The sequence below is a fragment of the Nothobranchius furzeri genome, chromosome 3 (genome assembly GCF_043380555.1).
Source record: "Nothobranchius furzeri strain GRZ-AD chromosome 3, NfurGRZ-RIMD1, whole genome shotgun sequence".
Taxonomy (NCBI): Eukaryota; Metazoa; Chordata; class Actinopteri; order Cyprinodontiformes; family Nothobranchiidae; genus Nothobranchius; species Nothobranchius furzeri.
Window position 1 is genome coordinate 53,138,438 of NC_091743.1, and position 22,254 is coordinate 53,160,691.

The following is a 22,254-nucleotide window of genomic DNA, read 5'->3' on the forward strand; positions in this document are numbered from 1 at the left end:
CCGCACAAGCGTGTTTGGAGTTTTTGCACCAACACCAGAGGCATTATTTAGGGCAGAGTGTGACTCATTACGTGAGTTGACAGAAAAGCAGCTGGATCACAGCATAGTGGATTCGCCTAAACAGATACGATTTCATCTGCATTCACCCTGGGGGGTTTCAGAAGCTCATAATTTCTTTCTATCATATTACAGAAGAGGAGACTGAAGTGCACGACCCACTTCAAAACAGCATTAATAAAACAATGCTTTTGGTAGTTTTAGCCAAGATCATTTCATGCTTTTTAAAAATATTTTACGTGAACTCTAAAGCTGCAAGACCAATCTAATGAGGGGATCAAATCTGGCACCTTTTAAGAATAAGTAGTAAAAGTTGATCAGATCTGCGAGCTGGCTTCTCCTCCGTCTCTTTTGAGCGTCGTGTAGCTAAAAATAGCAGAAGGCAAACTTCTGGTTTCTGTAATAGCATAGTTGATTCACACCATCATCCTCTTTCTGTGGGCTCATTACAGACACACACTGAAACTAACACACACGCAATAAACACGCATGCACAGACTTTTCTGGTGTACTTGCACATCCCTGCACAGACACACACTCACGAAAACAGTGACTTCCTGTTTCTAAAGTTAGTCTGCGCCATAACATCCTCTTGGTTCATTTAGGCAGGCAGAAGCTGCTATTTTGGTTGAATGGCCTTGATGCAACTTGAGAGATCCACAGATAACTTTTTTGCAGTTTATTCTTTTATGCAGACTCCATTTGTCGAACTTTGCAACAACAAGGCTGTTGTTTAGGACAGAGTGAACGTCACAGTGACTAAAGTTATTTTCACTATAAATTTAAACAAATATAGGAAGCAAGCTTTTGTGTGAGCAGGAAAATAGAAGAGCTCAGAAATAAAATGTTGCGTAAATATAAGAAAAAGCTCATTACACTTACACAAAACCCTTCACAAACAGATCTGCTTGTGCAAACAATAACATGAGAGCTGACTAATCATCCTGACTACCTCCAGCCTGCCCACCATCCTTTCCCTCCCCTTTTCCTTACATTTGTAAGAATCCACAGCTGCTGGGCACATTCTGTCCCCCTGCTTCCGAGCAGCTGGAGTATCAATCTCCTACCGTGTCCATCCTTCTGTGTGACCATCCTATGGACCCCGAGATATTAATAGTTTGCAGTTGTGTCATTTGAAAGTACACAGCAGGTCTTTGTGTTTGCATAAGTAGGATCTGTTTGTGTGACAGTTGATGGTGCATGCACCGTGGCATCAGTGCCGGTGTGTGTTGGGACCAGCGTAATACTAGACACCATTTGTTCCTCATGCAGAAGAACTGTGGCTCTCTGTGCAAGTTTCAGAGCACAGGAACAGACCGGTGTATTTTTGGTGTCACCTGTCAATAAACACTTGTGTCACTGTGTGTAATCATGAGTGTTCGAGAACAGACACTTTGTGGATTGCTTTTCCTCAGTGTATTAATAGCATCACACACTTGTTTTTACAAGAGAGTGGTGTGTGTGTGTGTGTGTGTGTGTGTGTGTGTGTGTGTGTGTGTGTGTGTGTGTGTGTGTGTGTGTGTGTGTGTGTGTGTGTGAGGGCTTACAAGTATCATAATAGTATTCCCAATGGCCAACAAATGCTTCTCTGTGTGTGTAGCTGTCAGGAACTTCAGCACCGCTGCAAATGAACGCCAGCAGGAAATTGATCTACACCTAACCAGCTTTAATAAGCAACTACGAGAATCATTCTTTTTTCTTTTAAACTTAAATCAATTCTTAAACTTTGTGCTTTAACAATACTCTGTCTCACAAATGTAACTTAACCTCAAAATGTAATTTAACTCAATTACAATGCACACGGCAAAAATTCTAACACCACAGCATGTTGCTTACCGGGTAATACTGCTGTGTAACAGCAATCCAGGGGTTAAAAGGTCATTACTCTTGAGTCAAGCATTTTAGTGAAAAACTGCTGAATTAGTTTGAGGTTAGAAACCTAGAATAAAATAATAAAGGCAGGAAATGCTGCTATCCTCATGTGTGATTTGAAGCACAATGCTTGCTCTGAGCAGAACAGAAACTGAAAAAACAATCAAGTCTGATAAACCCTCCAAGCTAAGCGCGTGCATGCTGCTGTTCGCTCCAGGGAGGACACTCCTTGCTAAGAAGTATTTCACACACACAGATAATTCTCAGTGGCTGTTGGACTGCTTTAAAAATATTCCCACAAATGTGACATTTTGACCAACTCCTGCCACAACTCTTTAGAGAAGCAACAGTACAGCGGGGCTGACCTACAGCAGGGACTGGATGAGGTTATCAAATGTTGCTAATCTAATAAATTACCCTGCATGTTAACGTTACTTAATGGAGATCTACAATAACTGGCAACAGTTCCAGTTTTTGATGGCTTTCAGGGTTTGTGCATTCATAAGTATGTGTGGCTTCAGAAGGGATTTAAAATCAACATGTGAAGGCTGCTCGCTCCAAATGAGCCGTGGTGAACCTCTTTCTATCAAGCTTTTTAATTTATTAGTATTATCAGTAGTTTCATTATTAATTTCAGAGTGTGTGCCCCCGACTGACTGCCATCTATCTGCAAGGTTGCCCATAAATATGCAGAGTTTGTGAAAATTACAATTTCAGCAAGAAACTTATATTTTCTGAGTCATCTCAGAATCCGTTCATTCAAATAAGATAAAGGCCCTAAGCCGCTCCTATAAATAATAACAATAGTGGAGCATGGACAGGCTGGAAAGTAGGATCTGCGTGATAAAGCCGGAGCATGAATGACGCTTTAGTAACTAGTGCTGCTTTGTTGTGTTTTCAGTAATTTCACAAAGACTATTAAATAAAAAAATCTTTTGATGCATTCAAAGCAGAGAAGTTCAGAAGTCTCCATTTCAGCGAGTGACTGCTGCTGCAGGAGCTTTAACTTGCAAAGTGGTAATTGTGGATTTTTATTAATTATTACCGTATTTTCCAGACTATAAGCCACTACTTTTTCCCACGCTTTGAACCATGCAGCTTATAATGAGGTGCAGCTTTAGTCAACCAGAAAGGATGGATGCTGGAAAGTCTAATGAAGGAATGGTTAAAGGAGTGCTACGGAAAGCGCCCAGGAGGATTTTTTCACAGTAAAGCGACGCTGCTCGTTTTCCCAGCTTCACCCCGGGATGATGACAGCAACACGAGAGCGACACTGACATCGCCACAGAAAAGTTATGTGACGAAGCTCTTCTGATGCTGTTCAACTCCAACACTGAAGAAGAGGACTTCAGTGGTTTCAATGCGCAGGAGGACGATGACTAAACTAATCAATAACTTTTCTGTTTTGTTTGATACTGATCAGTTCAGTTAAACTACGTTTTCAATTCAGTAGATCTCTGCGGCTTTTAGCCTGCTGCGGCTTATATTGAGGTGCGCTCTATAGTCCGGAAATTACAGTAATTTATTTATAATCAAGCCGTCCGACCTCTGGCCCAAAACAGTCCGATCCAATCGTAGTCAGCACTGTGCTATAGGGTGGGAGTTCATTTTGACAATCAAGCGCCCGGCTAAGCAAAACAAACATGGCCACGCTGGTTGACGCTTGCGTAGATGCGGCTATTGAATCAGTTATAGAGGAACTAGAGACTATTTCTTTGTTAAAAAATTAGCAGAAATCACCAAAGACATGGTAATTGTCTCAGCTTGAGCGAGTTTTCCAGGCACGCATGGTGTATGTCATTTGAGTTGTTACTATGATTGGCTAAAGACAAAATATTCATTTCAATTCAATTCAAGTTTATTTAAATAGCGCCAAATCACGAACGACAAGAGTCGTCTCAAGGCACTTCACATTATAAACATTCCAATTCACAGTTCATTAAGCCAATCAGAAATAATGTGTCCTATATAAGGAACCCAGCAAATTGCATCAAGTCACTGACTAGTGTCAGTGACTATACAGCAATCCTCATACTAAGCAAGCATTTAGCGACAGTAGAGAGGAAAACTCCCTTTTAACAAGAAGAAACCTCCAGAGGATCCTGGCTCAGCATAAGCAGCCATCCTCCACGACTCACTGGGGATTGAGAAGACAGAGCAGACACACACACACGCGCGCACACACGCACACACACTGCTGGTAGCCAGTGCCAGCCGGGCTCTACTTTGCGCATCCTCCATTCTGGGGTAACTATGCAAAATAATCAGGATCTCACTTGACCAAAGGAAATAAAAACAACTTAAGGTTTTTGTTATTAACTAACATCTGATCACATGAGCCTGAAGCCTTTAGGATCAGTGGTGTGTGTATTTCATTCACACTGATAACTCGCCAGGCTCTGTGATTCTGACAGGTGTTATCCAAAACGTTTAAACCTAACCCCTATGCTTGTTTTTTATTTACTTAGCTTTAAAACCCACCTGGCACAAGGATGATTTGAGAAAACAGGCTCTCGTGTTGACTCCCTACTGTTCACCAGCGTGTTGGCAGCATACTGAGCATCACTGTCGGCTATTGCACATGAGGTAAGAAGACTAGACTACGCACACACAGAGGAGCTCTTTGTTTCCAATTCACCCTGCAGTCACTAAGAATAAGATTACCGTTGTGTGGTTCCAGTCAGCTTTTACTCTTGGTTTTGATACATTCACTTTTTTTGTTGAGTTCCTCAAAACCTATTTTTGTGTCCCCCCCCCCCCCCCAACACACACACTGAAGTGATAAACAGCAAAGTGATGGTCCATTGCTGTGTTTTTGAGGACCAAACGTTATCAGTAGTCAGCTGAGTTGATCTTAAATCAGGAACAGGAAATGTGATCTGGGCTTCTGGCTGCTCCAGAACACTATTCCTATTGTCAGAGCACCGCTGTGGCCCACACGGGGAAAACACTGGTGACTTTTAAAGGTTATCTATCCTGGGGAAAGGCTGATATTACCTCTCAACTGCATGGCAAAAAGACATACACCAAATATGTACCTGTTAAAATGTCATTGTCTTGAGCTTCTTAATGTACCAGTGGCAGGGTTTCTGTGGTCAAACATTGCAATGATCTTTTAAAGGCCTTTTTGGCGGATTCTGATGTCATTCAAGTGTCTACGAGTTATTTATTCATTTATTTCTGACTACGTTGAAGATCATTATTCAGGAGGAAAAAACTTCCACATACCAGACTTGTTGCATTAGGGATGGTGACTTCAAAGTTGGGAAAACTTTTCTTTATCAGGGCTTGGCCAAGTTGTTTTCACTGGTCAGAAATAATGAAAATGCACATTTTGGAGTTCCGGATTAGCTGATTAGCCTGACGATGCTAAATACTGGCCTATTCCAATCACCAGACATGTTTTTGGCTGCTCTATGGTTGGGATCATACAGCAGGTCCATTGCTGTGACACCTTTGTGGCATGTTTAGGTCATATGGAGCATTTAAAATACAAACCAATTATTACAGCCTGGCAACAGTTGTACACATTTACTTTTGAAAAGTATAAAGTACATATTTTTAACACTAATTAGTGGATTAACTCAATATTTAGAAGGGTGTGACACACATGTAATCATATTAGGATTTTCATGTACAGAACGTTCAGTAGGGAACAGAGGTCAACTAGGGTCCTCGCCTAGCAAGCCATTATAAACAGTGGGATGCAAAAGTTTGGGCAGCCTTGTTAATCTTCGTGATTTTTCTGTATAAATCGTCGGTTACGATAAAATATTTCCATTCAACATTTCATATAGGAAACACACAGTGATATTTGAGAAGTGAAACAAAGTTTACAGAATTTACAGAAAGTGTGCTATTCTTCGGTACAAAACATCTCTAGTTCATTCAGATTTGATGACTTCCGAGCATGGACAGCTCTCTTTAACTCACACCACAGATTTTCAATAATATTCAGGTCTGAGGACGGAGATGGCCATTCCAGAATGTTCTATTTGTTCCTCTGCATGAATCCAGAATCTCTGATATTGAGTGGAATCCATGCGTCCACTCCCTCAACTTTAACAAGACTTCCAGTCGCTGCACTGGTCACACAGCCCCGCAGCATGCTGGAACCACCACCATAGCAGGTATTTTCTTGGTCTGCCACTTCAAGCCTCAACTTGAACTGTGCCTGTGGTCTTCCATTTCCTCAATATGTTCCTAACTGTGGAAACAGACAGCTGACATCTGAGACAGCTTTCTGTATCCTTCCTCTAAACCATGATGGTGAACAATCTTTGTTTTCAGGTCATGTGAGAGTTCTTTTGAGACCCCCATGTTGCTACTCTTCAGAGAATATTCAAATATGAGGGAAATTTACAATTAGCCACCTTAAATACTCTCATAATTTCATTCACTTGTGTATAGAGGTCAAGGGTCACTGAGCTTACCAAACCAATTTTGAGTTCCAATAATTTGTTCTAAAGGTTTTGGAATTAATACAATTGCAACAGTGCCCAAATTTATGCACCTGATTAATTTTATTAAAACAATTATGTTATAATTATCATATATGATTATATATTATCGGTGTTGACCCCTTTTTGCCTTCAGACCTGCCCTAATTCTACGTGGCGTTGATTCAACAAGGGGCTGAAAGCATCTTTAGAAATGTTGGCCCATAGTGATAGGATAGCATCTTGCAGTTGGAGATTTGTGGGATACACATCCAGGGCACGAAGCTCCCCTTCCCAAAGATGCTCTATCGGGTTGAGATCTGGTGACTGTGGGGGCCGTTGTAGTACAGTGAACTCATTGTCATGTTCAAGAAACCAGTTTGAAATGATTAGAGCTTTATGACATGGCGCATTATCCTGCTGGAAGTAGCCATCAGAGGATGGGTACACGGTGGTCATGAAGGGATGGACATGGTCAGAAACAATGCTCAGGTAGCCCGTGGCATTTAAACCATGCCCAGTTGGCACTAAGGGGCCTAAAGTGTGACAAGAATACATCCCTCACACCATTACACCACCACCACCCTGTACAGTGGTAACAAGGCATGATGGACCCATGTTCTCATTCTGTTTACGCCAAATTCTGACTCTACCATTTGAATGTCTCAACAGAAATGGAGATTCATCAGACCAGGCAACATTCTTCCAGTCTTCAACTGTCCAATTTTGGTGAGCTTGTGCCAATTGTAGCCTCTTGTTCCTTTTTGTAGTGGAGATGAGTGGTACCCGGTGGGGTCTTCTGCTGTTGTAGCGCATCCGCCTCAAGGTTGTGCGTGTTGTGGCTTCACAAATGCTTTGCTGCATTCCTCGGTTGTAACAAGTGGTTATTTCCGTCAAAGTTGCTCTTCTATCAGCTTGAATCACTTGGCCCATTCTCCTCTGACCTCTAGCATCAACAAGGCATTTTCGCCCACAGGACTGCCGCATAATGGATGTTTTTCTCTTTTCACACCATTCTTTGTAAACCCTAGAAATGGTTGTGTGTGAAAATCCCAGTAACTAAGCAGATTGTGAAATATTCAGACCGGCCCGTCTGGCACCAACAACCATGCCACGCTCAAAATAGCTAAAATAACCTTTCTTTCCCATTCTGACATTCAGTTTGGAGTTCAGGAGGTTGTCTTGACCAGGACCACACCCCTAAATGCATTGAAGCAACTGCCATGTGATTGGTTGATTAGATAATTGCATCAACTCATTCACTGCCATTGATGACTAAAGTCGTCATTTTAGATCCAACCGTTCACTGCCAATGACGACTAAAGTCGTCATTTGCATTTTTTTTTACTGTTTGAGCATCGGAACGGGCCCCCGCGCTGAGAGAACAAACATCTCAGCCCTGAAGCCGATCTTCATCCGCATACGTCACAGATCACATGATCAGGAAGCAACACATCCATGTGTTTGGAGATCGTTTTGGGCCATTCCTGTAAAAAAAAAAGTGAGGCGCGAACCGGAAAAGCATCTGCCGATCACAATTCAACAACGAATTATGAAAGAACGGATAACGCTCGAAACACACGGCTTCTTCCTGATGTAAGAGGTGAGTCTCCTCTTTGTTTTGGTTGTTTTGGCATCGACATAATCCTAGCGCGCAATGTTCTGTGACTCTTAAAAAAACAGTAAAAACGGTGAGAAACGCTGGCAGCGAAGGCCGTTAGTGATCAGGAAGCGGCTGGCAGTGAATGAGTTAAGGAGAAGTGGAACAGGTGTTCCTGATAATCCTTTAGGAGAGTGTATTTGTGCCCTTATTTCTCTGTATGTCCTGTCGATGCTACACAGTAGGGCTGGAGGATATGGCCTAAAGTCAATATTACGATATATTGAGGATTTCACCTCAATAACGATGAATGGACGATAACTATAGGTATGTGCAGAGAAAAAAGTTGTCCACTAGATGGGGCTGTCACAAGTATTACGTTGACTCACATTTATATGTGATTCAAGGTGGTACTAGCCTAGTGAACTAGACCAAATTCTTGCTTTGCAAAGTTTGGTCTAGGCATGTTCCATTGTAACCTCCGCAGCTCCTACCAGGACTCTGGCTAGCCAATCACATCTCTCTAGAGGGGTTTCAAACACATAAAGAGCTGTGATTGGTCCATAATGGTGGGCCAATCATAGTGCTCTATCTGCTTAGTGAACAAATCACAGAGCTTTATCCGCTTTGTGGGCCAATCAGGGCACTCTGTATGCCTGGTGGGTGGGATGATGCAACAGAGTGAAACAAGAGTATGTCACATTCATTGTCCAGTGGAATGCAGAGATCATTTGAAAGACAACGGTAGAACCCGCCCCACAACCGAGAGCCGTCAATGGAGCGTGGCCAGACTAAATAATACATTTATCTAGTCTGGCTTGCCAGGCTAAGGTGGTACAGCTTCTTAAAAGAACATTAACTTTGCCAACCTACACACATCTTTCCATTTTTTAATTATCAAATTTATTGAAATGAGAAAAATAATCTCGATAAGTCAGAAATTTCGATAATACATTTTCAATTTATTGCCCAGCACTACTACACAGGGGTTAAAACTGAAATTAGCTGTAATTCATGATCCACCAAATGAGCTCGCTCAGTCCTAGCTAGGGGACATTTTCTGCAAATGGAGACATTGAAACTGCCAACAGATCTGTCCTTTCTTCAGGCAATGTGGGCAAGTAATAGCACAAACATGAAGGTTGAATGAACCTGAACTAAACTACAAGCTAATTTCGCAAAGATATAAAATAATTCTACTTTTCAATAGTTCAGCCGTTTTTTTGTTTTTGTTTTAGCTGAGAGATTGTTACACTTTCCTCAACAGAAAATACTTAAACTGTTAGTTATTACCTATTTGTTACAATTTATTTTCCAAACTTTTATGTTATCTGAGAATATTTGTTGGAGACTTTACTGCAAGTAAAGTTTTGTTTTTATTGTCATTAAAGCCATACCCATTAACATGAAATTAAAACTTTTTCCCACTTTGTTTCTTCACTTTACCAAAAATAGACCAAACTGTTAGAACAAAACCAAGTTATGCATCAAAGCAGGATTTTAAGTGTACAGTTACACCACTAATATTTAGTGGGTTATAATTTTATGTTTAAATCTTAAAATGAGTATTGTGACACATAACTTAGTGCTTGATTAAAGTAACACTGTATATTTGCTTTATTCAATATATTTAAAATTAGATTCACTAACATATTGTGATTTTTTTCTTGTGAAATTATATCAATATTCACACATTTTTGGAAGAATTTACATGCAAACGTTTGTGTACCAGTTTTTTATTTTTATTTATTTACTTTTGTTGGAGCAATTCCGACCACTAGTTGGCAGCTGTGTGTAATGGATTTTGTTTCCACCATTGAAATGTAAACCCATCTATTATGGTTCTGGTACCTCATGTTAAACAAGTTACGCATCAGTTTGGACTGTTTACTGAATTTTCCTACAATAAATTCAGTCTAAAAAAATCAATATCTTCTGGCTGAATGTATCGCAATATATCGTGATACATCATACCTGTATCGCGTTACATTTTGTATCATCAGAATTTCACCAATACACATCCCTATTCACTATGAAACATTTTTAGTTATTCTGAATAATTCTTTCATTAATCTTTGTGTGACATTTTTAAAACTGCCAATTCACACACTATGACCAAATAAATGAATAAAAATTCGACCAGATCATTAAATGCCTTGTTTAACTTTGAATCTTGAAAAAAAAGTGCTAAATTAACAGAGCAATATCATCCTAAATACCTTTACAAATGCATGGGTTTTCTGTTCTATAATTATAAACTATTCTAAATGAAACCAGACTTCATACCTCAAGAATAAGTCGAAAAGAATGATGATAAGAATGATAAAAATAGCGCTCAACTAAGTGTGGTTGGTATGTACTTGGGAAAACAGGTGACTTATAATATTCACAATATTTTGTGAAGAACAGACAGAGAAATTAAACTATTTCACACATTTAAAGCTAATGATCACAGGTAAAGGAGCGCAGGAGTAACCAGGTGTGATGGGGGTCTGAGTTATTTCATCAACATAAAACTACAGCTTTGTAAAGACTAATAGAATTAGACATCATGCCCTGTAGAAAGACTTCACCTGGACAAACATTAACCACCCAACCTTACCACCAAATGACAATCAATGGTTCTTTATGAGTCAACGTTTCTATTAGTGAGCTGAAATAGATCCAAAGGAATATCCAACACCTGCGCGCGCGCGCGCGCACACACACACACACACACACACACACACACACACACACACACACACACACACACACACACACACACACACACACACACGTCTTAAAACTACAAGTCTTAAAACTATAATGACTCAATAATTACATCAGTTTCCATTAATTAGTAATGATCTCTGCCAAGTTGGGATGATGGGCGTTTTGTTGAAGTCAGTTAAAGTGGGAGAACTGGATAATTACTTAACAGGCTGAGCATTCGCACCTGCTGCTGGTTTTGGAAGCCAGCCACCACAATGCCGGGTGCATCTAGGCTGTTTCCACAGCCTGGGTGTAAACAGGCGGTGATGCAGAGAGAGAGAAGTTTAGAGCACGGATGCGCGGAATCATCGCCTACCTTTTGGAGGTGAAGTTAAAAAGCCTTTTCTCCTTTTTCCTAGCTTCATGCGACACCGACAGAACCGAAAGCCAAAGTAAAGCAGACCGGAGAAGATGAGGAGGGTGTGAACGTGGTCTGACAGTCTATCCTCATCCTTGTTTCTTCTTTCATTAACTGTTGCTGATGTCCTCCAGTCGGTCGGTGTGCGGTAGTAAAGGCTGGAAATGTCAGCGCGCGCCGCTGCGGCACCCCGATGAGTTCTGTGATTAATCTCTGAACCATTCCACCGTGACCCGGCGCTGCGTTCACTTTATCTGTCTCCTCCGAAGGTGCTGAAACTGCTCTTATAGCCAGTTGAAGTGCCACTTTCGAGAGAGAGAGCGAGAGAGAGCGAGAGAGAGAGAGAGAGAGAGAGAGAGAGAGAGAGAGAGAGAGAGAGAGAGAGAGAGAGAGAGAGAGAGAGAGAGAGCGAGAGAGAGCGAGAGAGAGAGAGATGTCTGCTGGTGTGAGGGCTCCCTCTGCTGTCCAGTCCAGCCGCGTGAGGATGGCCTCTAGGCAAGCCAATGTATCATATAACAGGCAAGAAACTCAAAGCAAACGCAACATTTCAATCATTATTAATCAGAACGAACGTTTTCACCTACCCCGAATGCAAATTACTTTACTTACGATCAACACTTCCGCTATGTCACGCGTCTTGTTTTTTCAAGGACAATTAAAATTGTGGATATTGTCACATTGTTCACGAGCGAGGGAAGGAGGGAGCGGGAGATCGGCAAGCGGATTGGGGCAGCGTCTGCGGCAATGGGAATGCTAAACCGATCTGTCGTTGTGAAGAGGGAGCGGAGCCAGAAAGCAAGGCTCTCAATTTACCGGTCGATCTACGTCCCAATCCTCATGGTCATGAGCTTTGGGTGATAATTGAAAGAACAAGATAGCGGATACAAGCGGCCGGAATGAGTTTCCTTCGCAGGGTGGCCGGATTCAGTCTTAGGGATAGGGTAAGGAACTCAAACATCCGGGAGGAACTCTGAGTGAAGCCACTGCTTCTCCACACCGAAATACGCCATTTGAGGTGGTTCGGGCCTCTGGTCAGAATGCCTCCTGGACGCCTCCCTAGGGAGGTGTTTTGGGCATGTCCTGCTGGCAGGAGGCCCCGAGTCAACCCAGGACTACCTGGAGGAAATACATCTCAAGGTTGGCCAGGGAACAGCTGGGAAGAGGATTGCCTGGGAGGCCCTACTTGGCATGCTGTTCCACGACCTGGACCAGGATAAGCGGAGGAAGTGAGGTGAGGTGACAGCTGAGTAAAAATATTTACTAGGAGCCAATTTTGGATGTTTGTCATGTTCTTTTTTTAAAGCTGTTATAGCAAATCTGCAAACAAGCTAGTTTTGAACTCAAACACCAGCTGCCATTTTCTAGGTCCAAATGCCTTTTGTTGTCTGTGGCTTCAAATGGTGTTTCTTTTTGGGACTCTAGTTTGCCCTAAAGTTGAAGTGGTAGCAGCCGCTGTTTCTCCTTCTGGGGCAGCAGTAGCTCCAGTAATCGGAAGGTTGCAGGTTCGATCCCGGCTCCGGACAGAGAATTCTGCTGTTGTGTCCTTGGGCAAGACACTTAACCCACCTTGCCTGCTGGTGGTGGTCGGAGGGACCGGTGGCGCCAGTGCTCGGCAGCCTTGCCTTTGTCTGCGCTGACCACCATCAGTGTGTGAATGTGTGTGTGAATGGATGAATGATACACTGTAGTGTAAAGCGCTTTGGAGTCCTTACTCTGAGAGGCGCTATACAAGTGCGGGTCATTTATCATTCTCTGATGTTATTGAGCGACGAACCTCTCAGAATCTCTGCTGCAAAATACGCAAACGCATAATGAAAGAAGGACCAAAGGAAGTGCAGTGGTTCAGCGAGACCGACAACTGAATGGTCCATTTGAGATTGCTGTTGGAGACAAAGTAAACATGGCACTTTTCCTTTACTAAGATCAGTTGCAGCAATTGTCATTTTGCACAGAACATGTTTAAAATGTAAGCATGCGTGACATGTTATGAGCCTCGCTTTGTCAAAATGAAGAAATCTAAATCACAGGTTTTTCCTCACAGACAAGTTAACTAGAAATGCACATACAAGGATCGCACTCGTAAAAATTCCTGGTGTAAAAAGTTGTTCCAAGACTCAACTTTCTAGGAAGAGTTGTGACCTTTTCTCTGAAAATCAAAGCATAGGGCTCGTAAAGATAAAGGTTATTCATAAAACCATCTAAACTTGTGAGAGAGCGCTTAAAGAAAAAATAAACTGATAATATCAGGGAGGGCTTAAGGCATAGTGATTTATTATATGGAAGAAAAAAGCTGTCATAAGACAAGACAGAGATGAGATGCACTCACGTTGACGGCTCTTTAGTTCAGGCATGTCTCATGCATGTGACAGAGCTCTTTATGGGTAGACTTACATGTGACCGTGTGTCAAGTCCTGCACTCTTTTGTGCCTTCCCACTTGAGGGATAAACATCCACCCAGAGTTGAGGAACTGGATTTCACTCAAGAGACTGAAACGATGCTTTACTTTTTGCTTTTATGTCTATTTTTCAGCATGTCAGCTCGGGTCAGGTCAGGTGAAAAACCTTCAAACAAGCACCATATACCCTTAAATTAGTTTTACATCATTATTTTTAGCATTAACTTTATACAGCATTAACAAACATCAAATAATTATCAATAATACATCTACTATTGAAATCTAATCACAGAACCCAAAATTGGACAAACCATTTTGGGAGCAGATTTATCGCCACATGAAATATTAAGAAACCCACCACAAACAGTTTGCTACAAGCATTTTCTGATTCTATAAATAAAGAAACAGAGTAATTATCTCACTACTTGGCAAATAACCACAATGTTATGGTGAAGCCAAACAAATCACCCAGAATCTCAATTGTTTGGGTCACGCCTAGGCAAACAAACAACCAGGTCAACAGTTTCTTATTTAACCAGCAGCAAAGTCCATACACAACCAGCATGTGTTATAAATGTATCTTACCGGCTGCCTCTCTGATATTGGTAGATGTATTTAGTTCTGAACAGACTTTCTGAATGACTGACTCAGAACACCATTCTCTCTGGTAAAGTTACCTCTCAGAGAGTGGTGCATCATCTTTCTTGTCCCTGTGTAACCCCTTCTGCTGAAGATGGTTCCTACTCTGAAAAACATCCAAGCTTGACTTGACACCGTGTGAAATGTAGTTATTAGGATATGCCATACCTGTGAAAAGGAAATGATTCATGCTTGTTAAAACAAAATGGTCACAAAAACAACACATGCAGCCCCTCGTGTTATATTTTAGCATTCATTATGTGTGAATGGAAGTTTCAGATCTTGCAGATCCCATTAGTCATCATCACACTCTGAAATTACATCTCCGCATTTGACTTATCCTCGTGGGGAGCGGTGAGCTGCAGCTGTGGCTGAGCTCAGGAACCATTTGGTGGTTTAACCCCTCAATCCAACCCCTTAAAGCTGAGTGTCAAGCAGGGAGGCGTTGGGTCTCGTTTTATAAAGTCTTTGGTTTGACCTGACCAGGATTTGAACCCTGATCTCTCAGTCCCAGGGCACACACTACCACTAGGCCACTGAGAAGGAGATTTAGTCTGAAGCTTTACGAATGCACACAAGCTGTTCTGGTTTATGTAATCAAGAGGAATGGATGCGCAGTTAGAAAGAAATGTTTGTGTTTCATTTTTTGTCGGATTCAAGTAGTTTCTTTCCACTGGGTTTTCTGAATAATAGACCTTCAGGTTAGTGGTAGTCAGCAACAGGAGAAGCTGACTAACAAGCTAGCAGTTATTAACTAGACTAACAACATAATCCACATTTTTAAAACCCTATCACATCAGAAATCTGGTCACACATGCATGGATTTAGCTCTGCTGAACACAGTTTATTCTGACTCACAACATAAAAGAAAAAACAAGAACGCACATTCAACAAAATATTTTTTGTGCTCATTTTGTTTTGCTATTGAATTGTTTGATCGATTGATTAATTATTTGCTTTCAAAAGACAAACACATTTGTTTAAGTAGGTCTTCAGTTAGCTGCATCAGTATAAGAGTGCGTTAACATGGACCTGGATCTGATGCAACGTTGCAATCACTCCTGTATTTTTTTTTTAATTTGTGACAGAACTTTAAAAATACCATAAATGGAAAGTGCCGAAGCCACATCAACAGCACATAAACACTCTGGAAAACAAATATAAATACACACACTTGGTTAAACCCCCAAAAATGTCAAAAAGCAGGTTTTGTGAGAGATGCGCTATGAAGGTAGCGATGAGTCACTCCTGACACACCACAGATCCCGGCGAGAACAAAACACAGTTGCATCGATGAAAGTAAAGCAACCCAAAGCTAAAATAAACTCTGTCACCATGAGCTGAATGACACTTAACCAGTCAGTGACTAGCAATCACAACATGTGTGTTAAAGGGAATTAGCTGCTGCCAAAGCAACACACGACTAGGTCAAAGTGTCTATGTCGTACAAAGTAATGTGCAAAAGTTTTAAGCTAGTCCCGATTTATTAATATGATGTTTTCCATTCCATTTATTTGATAAAGCACATTTAAAAACAGCATGTGAGCTGACCAAAGTGCTGTACAGGGGTAAAAAAATAAAAGGTTAAAAGAATAATATAAAAGAATAAAACAGCTAGAGCTTAGCACAAAGAACCAAACAAGAGAAGCCAATAACATCGGTAAAAGAACAGTGTAAACAAACCTAGATAAAATAGCTAGGCAGTAAAAACAAGGGAATAAAAGTAAGTCTTTAAGTGAGACTTAAAAACCCCAATGGAGGGGGAGAGTCTGATATTCAACGGGAGATCATTCCAGAGTTTCGGAGGGCAGACAGAAAAAGCTTGTTCACATGGGTTTTGCAGCGTAGACGGGGAATCTGTAGTAGGTGTAGGTCACCTGAACGGGGAGTCCTGTCCGGCACATAAGGAGTGAGTAACTCGGATATGTAAGGTGGTGCTAAGCCATTCAGCACCTTAAAAACAAACAATAAAATTTTAAAACGTATACGGTAGTGCACATGAAGCCAGTGAAGTCTTTCTAAGATTGGAGTGATGTGCTGCCGATGGCCAGTATTTGTCAGAAATCTTGCTGTCGCACTTTGTATCAGCTGAAGGTGAGATAATGTGGCTTTTGAAATGCCAAACAGAACTGCATTGGAGTAATCCAACCTTGAGGTGATGAAAGCGTGAATGGTTGTCTCGAGGTGGCGCCAATTTAGAATGGGTTTTAGTTTGGAAAGACGTCTCAGCTGATAAAATCATGATTTAACCATGTGATTAACGTGAGGGTCCATTTTTTGAGCCATGTCCATTTTAATTCCAAGATTAACAATTGTTTGACTAATTTTAAAAGGAAAAGCAGAAAAATCAGGAGCGGAGGAAGACGACCCATTAGGAGTAAAAACAATAAACTCAGTCTTAAAATCATTTAGCAGCAGAAAATTTGCTGCCAGCCAGTCTTTAACCTCACTCAGGCAATCAAGGAACGGCTGGATGGAGGTAAAAGTCTTCAATGGAACATAAATCTGGCAGTCTTCCACATAAAGATGAAAGTTAATGTTGAACTTCCTAAAGATTAGTCCCAGTGGAAGAATATAAATGCTAAATAAAAGGGGGCCAAGGATAGACCCCTGTGGCACGCCCCAAGGAAGAGCAGCTGAGGGAAATGAACAGTCGTCCATTCCAACTCTAATAGACCTGTTGTCAAAGTAGGAGCAGAACCAGTCAAGCGCAGATCCCTTAATGCTGACCAAATTCTCAAGGCGGGACAAAAAATGTCATAGTCAACCGTGTCAAATGCAGCTGAGAGGTCCAACATCACCAAGGCAACATGAGAACCGGAATCGGTGGCTAAAATAATATCATTAAAAGCCCTGATGTGAGCGGATTCTGTGCTTTGATATTGTCTAAAACCAGACTGAAATTTTTTCCAAGACCCCAAAATTGTTCAGATGGGGCATAATTTGAAAAGACAAAATTACTTATATTAATTTAAGTGGTCTTCACCTGAAATTCTTTAGTATTTCTGAACATTTCTTAAAAATTCTCCTCTATAATTTAACTGATATTCATCGTTTTCATGTCCTTGTACCTGACCATGACAGCATATGGTGCAGAGTTTGTTTACGAACAATCTGAAAGTTGTGTCTTCATGAAAAAATTATGTTGTCAGTTTGTTTTAAAGGGGTGAAACACTGGTTTAATGAATACATTTGAAGTGGTCTCCAGTAGAAATGAACGCCTTGAAAATCATTCTCGAGGGGAATAAAAATGTACCGGTGCACCATTTCTTGGACCTAAAAGTTACCCACATCCCAGCTGAGCTTCAGACGGCAGGTCTTAGACTTATTTCCTGATATTTGGAGATCTCGCCTGAATGTTAATGCTAACAGTTAGCTTAAACTCATTAACTGCCTTTGACGACTAAAGTTGTCATTTGCATTTTTTTTACGTGTGGGCATCGGAACGAGCCCCCGCACCGTGAGAACAAACATCCCAGCTCTATAGCTGATCTTCATCTGCGTACGTCACACATCACGTGACCAGGAAGCAGAAAATCCATGTGTTAGGGGATCTTTTTGGGCCACTGCTGTGAAAAAAGTGAGGCGCAAACCAGAAAAGCTTCTGCCGATCACAATTTGACAATGGATGATGAAAGAACGGATAACGCTCGAAACTTGCAGATTCTTCCTGATGTAAGAGGTGAGTCTACTCTTTGTTTTGGTAGTTTTGGTGTTGACACCATCATAAGAGTACTGTGACTCTTAAACAACTGTGAAAATGCTGAAAAATGCTGGCAGCGAAGGACTTTTCTGATCAGGAAACAGCTGGCAACTAGCTGATACGTCCTCTGCTGATCCCAGTCATTAAATCAACAACAGCCTTCCCAGTCGTGAGTCAAGATGGGGGAGTCAATGAATGTTAATTCAAAGGGTGACATCGATCTGTGAGGATTTTCAAATCCTAGATTTTCACCATCTGTTTTCTTCCATAAGCTAATGCAGGAAATAGGTGTAGGAGACTGTTTTCATGTTCAACCTGCATGTTAAACTCAGAGAGACTGATTATAATCAGAAAAAACATTTTTGATATATTTTATTAAATCACGGTCTACAAGTGGAACGTCCACCAGGGCCACAGTTAGAGGAGACTGTGAGGTGCCTTACAGGCGTGCTGCTTTTGGATAGACCACACTATCCGTTAATGGGACTAAATTTTGGAACAGTCTACCACTCAGCATAGGTGACTTACAATCATACAGTTACTTCAGATTCCAACTTAAACATTGGCTGAAGGAAAACCAAACCTGTATCCATCGGTAGTTTGTCCTCACAGTGATCTGTTGTATGTTTTCTGTTTTTTCCTAATTTCCTAGTTTTATATACAATACTTTACTTTCTTCTATTGCTTTTATCACCTTCCTAGGGACTACACATGTAAATTAGCACAGGTGCTACACTCTGGCATATTTACTGATACAATTTGTTGTTGAAGTCCATTAATATGCACTGTCCCTATCAAATAAATAAATAAACATTTTTTAATTCAACCACACCTTTAATCACCTCATGGTGCATCAATAAGCTTTAAAGCTTACATGTCTGAATAGTGATGCCTTATCTGTGAATTTAGGAGGATTTTATACATTTTGTATGGAAGTGGTGAGAGAGGACAGAAAAACAAACTGCTCAGAAATGCTAAAGCGGTCATCTAAATAGTTTGGGAAATCACTGATGCCTCTGTGTGAAGTAATGTTCAGCCAAGTGGAAGGTTTGAAATTGTAAATAAATCTTAAGATCCAGTTCTTACAAAAGGAATCCATGAAAAACAAATTTCAAAGACCCAGTTTTATTTAGAACTCCATGTTTTTCTCTTTATTTTCGATTTGGGGTCTGACCATCATGTGAACCCACTGAACAAAAATCAAATGCTTCTGTTTCAGATCACATGCATTTTAATTTCAGGCACACGCAGATCCAAAATGAATCCGTCTTCAGTTATCTATTCTCACATGTCCTCCTCAGCACTCAGACTCAGTCACCACCCTCCTTGTGGCCAAATCTAAACTGTGTCAAGTGAAATCGGTGAGTTCAGATCCATAAAGATAAGCCTGTTTTTGTGAATCCTGCAAATAAATCGAAGCCATCTTTTACATGTGATGCAGGCTGGTTCTGACTCTTGACAGGGTTCTTCTTGCTGTTGAGATAAATTGTTTACCTAAGGGGAAAACTGTGGGCTGATTTAAAAAAACGAGAGGAAGCCGATATTAACAACAGAAGATCTTTCCCCTGTACTCTTGGCGGTCCGTCTCACAGTCACGGGGCTGAGGGCGGCCTGAATCATTTCAGATACATTGAAGCAAATAGAATTTCGGAACATTCCGTTTTGAGCAGCACATTCTTCAGACGGTGCTTCTCTCATTAGCAGCAAGCGCCTGGAAACGATCGACTGAAATTATGGCGCATTTCCACCAAATTAGGCAATTCAACAAATACACTGTACATTTGAAAAGCTAATGTGCTTACTTCTTATTTCACGAGCCATTTCCAATGTATTATGTCAAAACTAGATGTTAGTTTTACTTTCAAAGGAGCATGAGGCAGGATTTATATTTTAAAAAGCATGCATGTAATTTATTTCAAAGCTAATGGGTGATGAAGCGTTATAAACCAAAAAGAAGGAGGCCACCCATGTATCGTTCCATTTTATTGGACAGGCTGTGCTGCAAAATACTTGCGGTTTGTCGACAGCTTCAAAACGAGAAGAAAATGTGGTCCACACTCCAGATCGGTGGATGGCGGCAATGGACTTAACGGTGCTTGCCAACCGCCATAAAACCCCCAAAAGAAGAAGAACTGTGGGAATGGATTCTACCGCAACCGGAAAACGACCAAAGGCAACTCAAAGCTCGTTAAAGAGAGGCACAAAGAAGAAGAAGGTTTCATCAGCGACATCTTGTGAGTCAAAAGCCAAATATGATAAAAGTCGGGCAGGGATAACATTTATTGGATTGATGAATGGAGGCTGCTTCAGCTGAATCTGGAAAAGGATACTGACATGGCTCCTTTCCTAGTGACCAGGTAAGAAACATAGGTTGTGTTTAGAGCTTGATATGACCTCACAGATGACAGAGCGTGAGCTAGCATGCAGTAGCATTAGCTGTTATCGCTACAGCTGCTGTGTAACGCCGAATGTTTAGAGACCAGACATTTTTCAAACTGAACACCAGAGTCATTAGAATTATGTCACTTTTGACCTGCAGCCCAACCTGTACGCAGGACTAATACTTCAGCAGGTAATGGGATATTTTATTTGTTTAGTACATTGTGCGCACTCCCATACCGAGCTGCAGTTACTTGCATCGCCAGGCGCGCTGCTCCTGAGTTCTGTTTCTTCCTCCTGCATCATGCTCCTTTAAACGGAAATAAAATATTTAAAAATACAACCCTGTTTGTCAGTTTGAGACTTTAGTTCCAGATTAGTCTAATTTACTTGACTGATATTTGAAAGGAGCAGAACTTCTGCTGGAGCCTGTGTGATTGTGTCCTTTTGTGCGCGCAATCAGCTGTTTCCTAGAAAGAGCTACAGATGGTTCAGAAAAAAAAGTTTTCGCCTTACAGTGAGTGAGATTTCAATCTAGATGTCATTTAAGAGTCATTAGACGCTTGCTTTGCTGTCTGATCTCTGCAGGGATTTGGAAGAGCGAAAGCTGCTAAGTGAAGAAGAGAGTTGACACATGTGGCGTGTGTGGATAGGTCTCCAAGGTAGAGGTTTTGTGGCCAGTGGGGCTCACTGCTCTTCCAGTAGCAGGAAGTCAGTAGGAATGAGAAGAATGCAGTCAGGCAATACGGTGATGGAGGGAGCAGCAGTTGCAGGGCAAACAGCCAAAAAAAGAAAAAAGAAGAAGTAAACGACAGGAAGGAGAAAGAAGGTGATTAGTAAAGATGTGAATAAATTAGATTCACAATTTGGCAGATGTGATCAGTTTAGGTTCAGATTTAATGAGTGCATAAGGTGAATGTGTGATTTTTCTCCCAGTGATTGAGTGTTTGAGGTGGACAGCGTGCAGAGTGCTGGAGGGGTCAGTGAGAGGAATGACCACACATTACTGGGAACGTAGCGTTATCAGTCCGACAGATTTCCTGCTAACGGGTGGAAAGCTGAGGACTTGTAAACAAGAATCGACTATTTTATTGTCTAGGGGATCATCCTGATGAACACACACGCGTGTGCATGCACACACCAGCTTTTGATTTCTTTTCTGCCCTTTTAATGCAGTGACTCTTATTTAGCTCAAATTTCACCTGAACTCAGTAAAAATAGCAGTGCTGATAGAATTGTAAAACTGCTGTTCTTTTAAAAATATTAAAGTAAAAAATAAACACCAAACCATTTTAGAGGTCAAAAAGCACTAATGTTAATAGGTCGTAACATTGTGACCACCAGTCAAAAATGGTAAAAGTTTCTTATTTGCTATCAGAATTTCTTCCAGCAGTCAAAGGAAGGACAAGAAATGTGTGTGGAGGTCCAGAAGGAACCGGCTGGGGATTTCAGAAGAACCACTGAGAGTTAGCAAAGAATATTCTGGTGGGTGGTTCAATCAAAGTGATGTAAACGTAAATGTCATGATGTCAAACATATGTTACTGACTAATTACAAAGTTTAACAGCAAAGTGGGTCATTAAATGCATTTTTCAGCAAATTAAAATCCAAATTGTGGTATAAAAAACTTACAAGCACTAAAAGAGGAATTAAATAGCCTGTATTTGCATAGAGCCTTCGTAGAGTTCTACAGCCCCCCAAGGCGCTTCACAACACAATCAGTCATCCTTTATATAATAAACAGGGTCATCCATCCATCCATTGCAGGAAGAATAACATAATCTATTCTAGAGGTTGTGTCATCACCAATAAAACATTTTGATGTGATGTTCCTCCATACAACCAGAACAGTAGATGTTATAAAAAAAACACTAAGCAGACAGAAACATAACATCAGTTCAGCCTGTTTATCCTACCAGGAGACTGATCCGTCTGCATTCTGCTTTATTTTCAGCCCGCTTCACTTTTACTGCAGATGAAGGGAAAACAAACGATTTAAGAATAAAATTGCACACGTTGCAATACTATGAAACCTCAAAGTTAATAACAACATAATA

The 22,254-nt window shown here is 41.0% G+C and overlaps 1 protein-coding gene across 4 annotated transcripts in view; it reads right to left on the bottom strand.

The window, feature by feature from the left end:
• LOC107385537 (histone deacetylase 7) overlaps window positions 1-22,254 on the bottom strand; it is a 55,880-nt gene that overhangs the window by 26,509 nt on the left and 7,117 nt on the right. Inside the window, exon 1 of one of the 4 annotated variants that reach the window (XM_070549881.1) lies at window positions 14,062-14,082. The exons of 1 other annotated variant lie outside the window; for it this stretch is intronic. Coding sequence is in view for 2 of the 3 variants with exons in the window: in XM_015959482.3 (XP_015814968.3) it covers window positions 11,039-11,087 (49 nt within the window). In the remaining variant the exon portion in view is untranslated. Of the gene's footprint in view, window positions 1-11,038; window positions 11,330-14,061; window positions 14,083-22,254 lie in introns of those variants that run through there. 2 more of the 4 variants (XM_015959482.3, XM_054750709.2) reach the window with 2 other exon arrangements.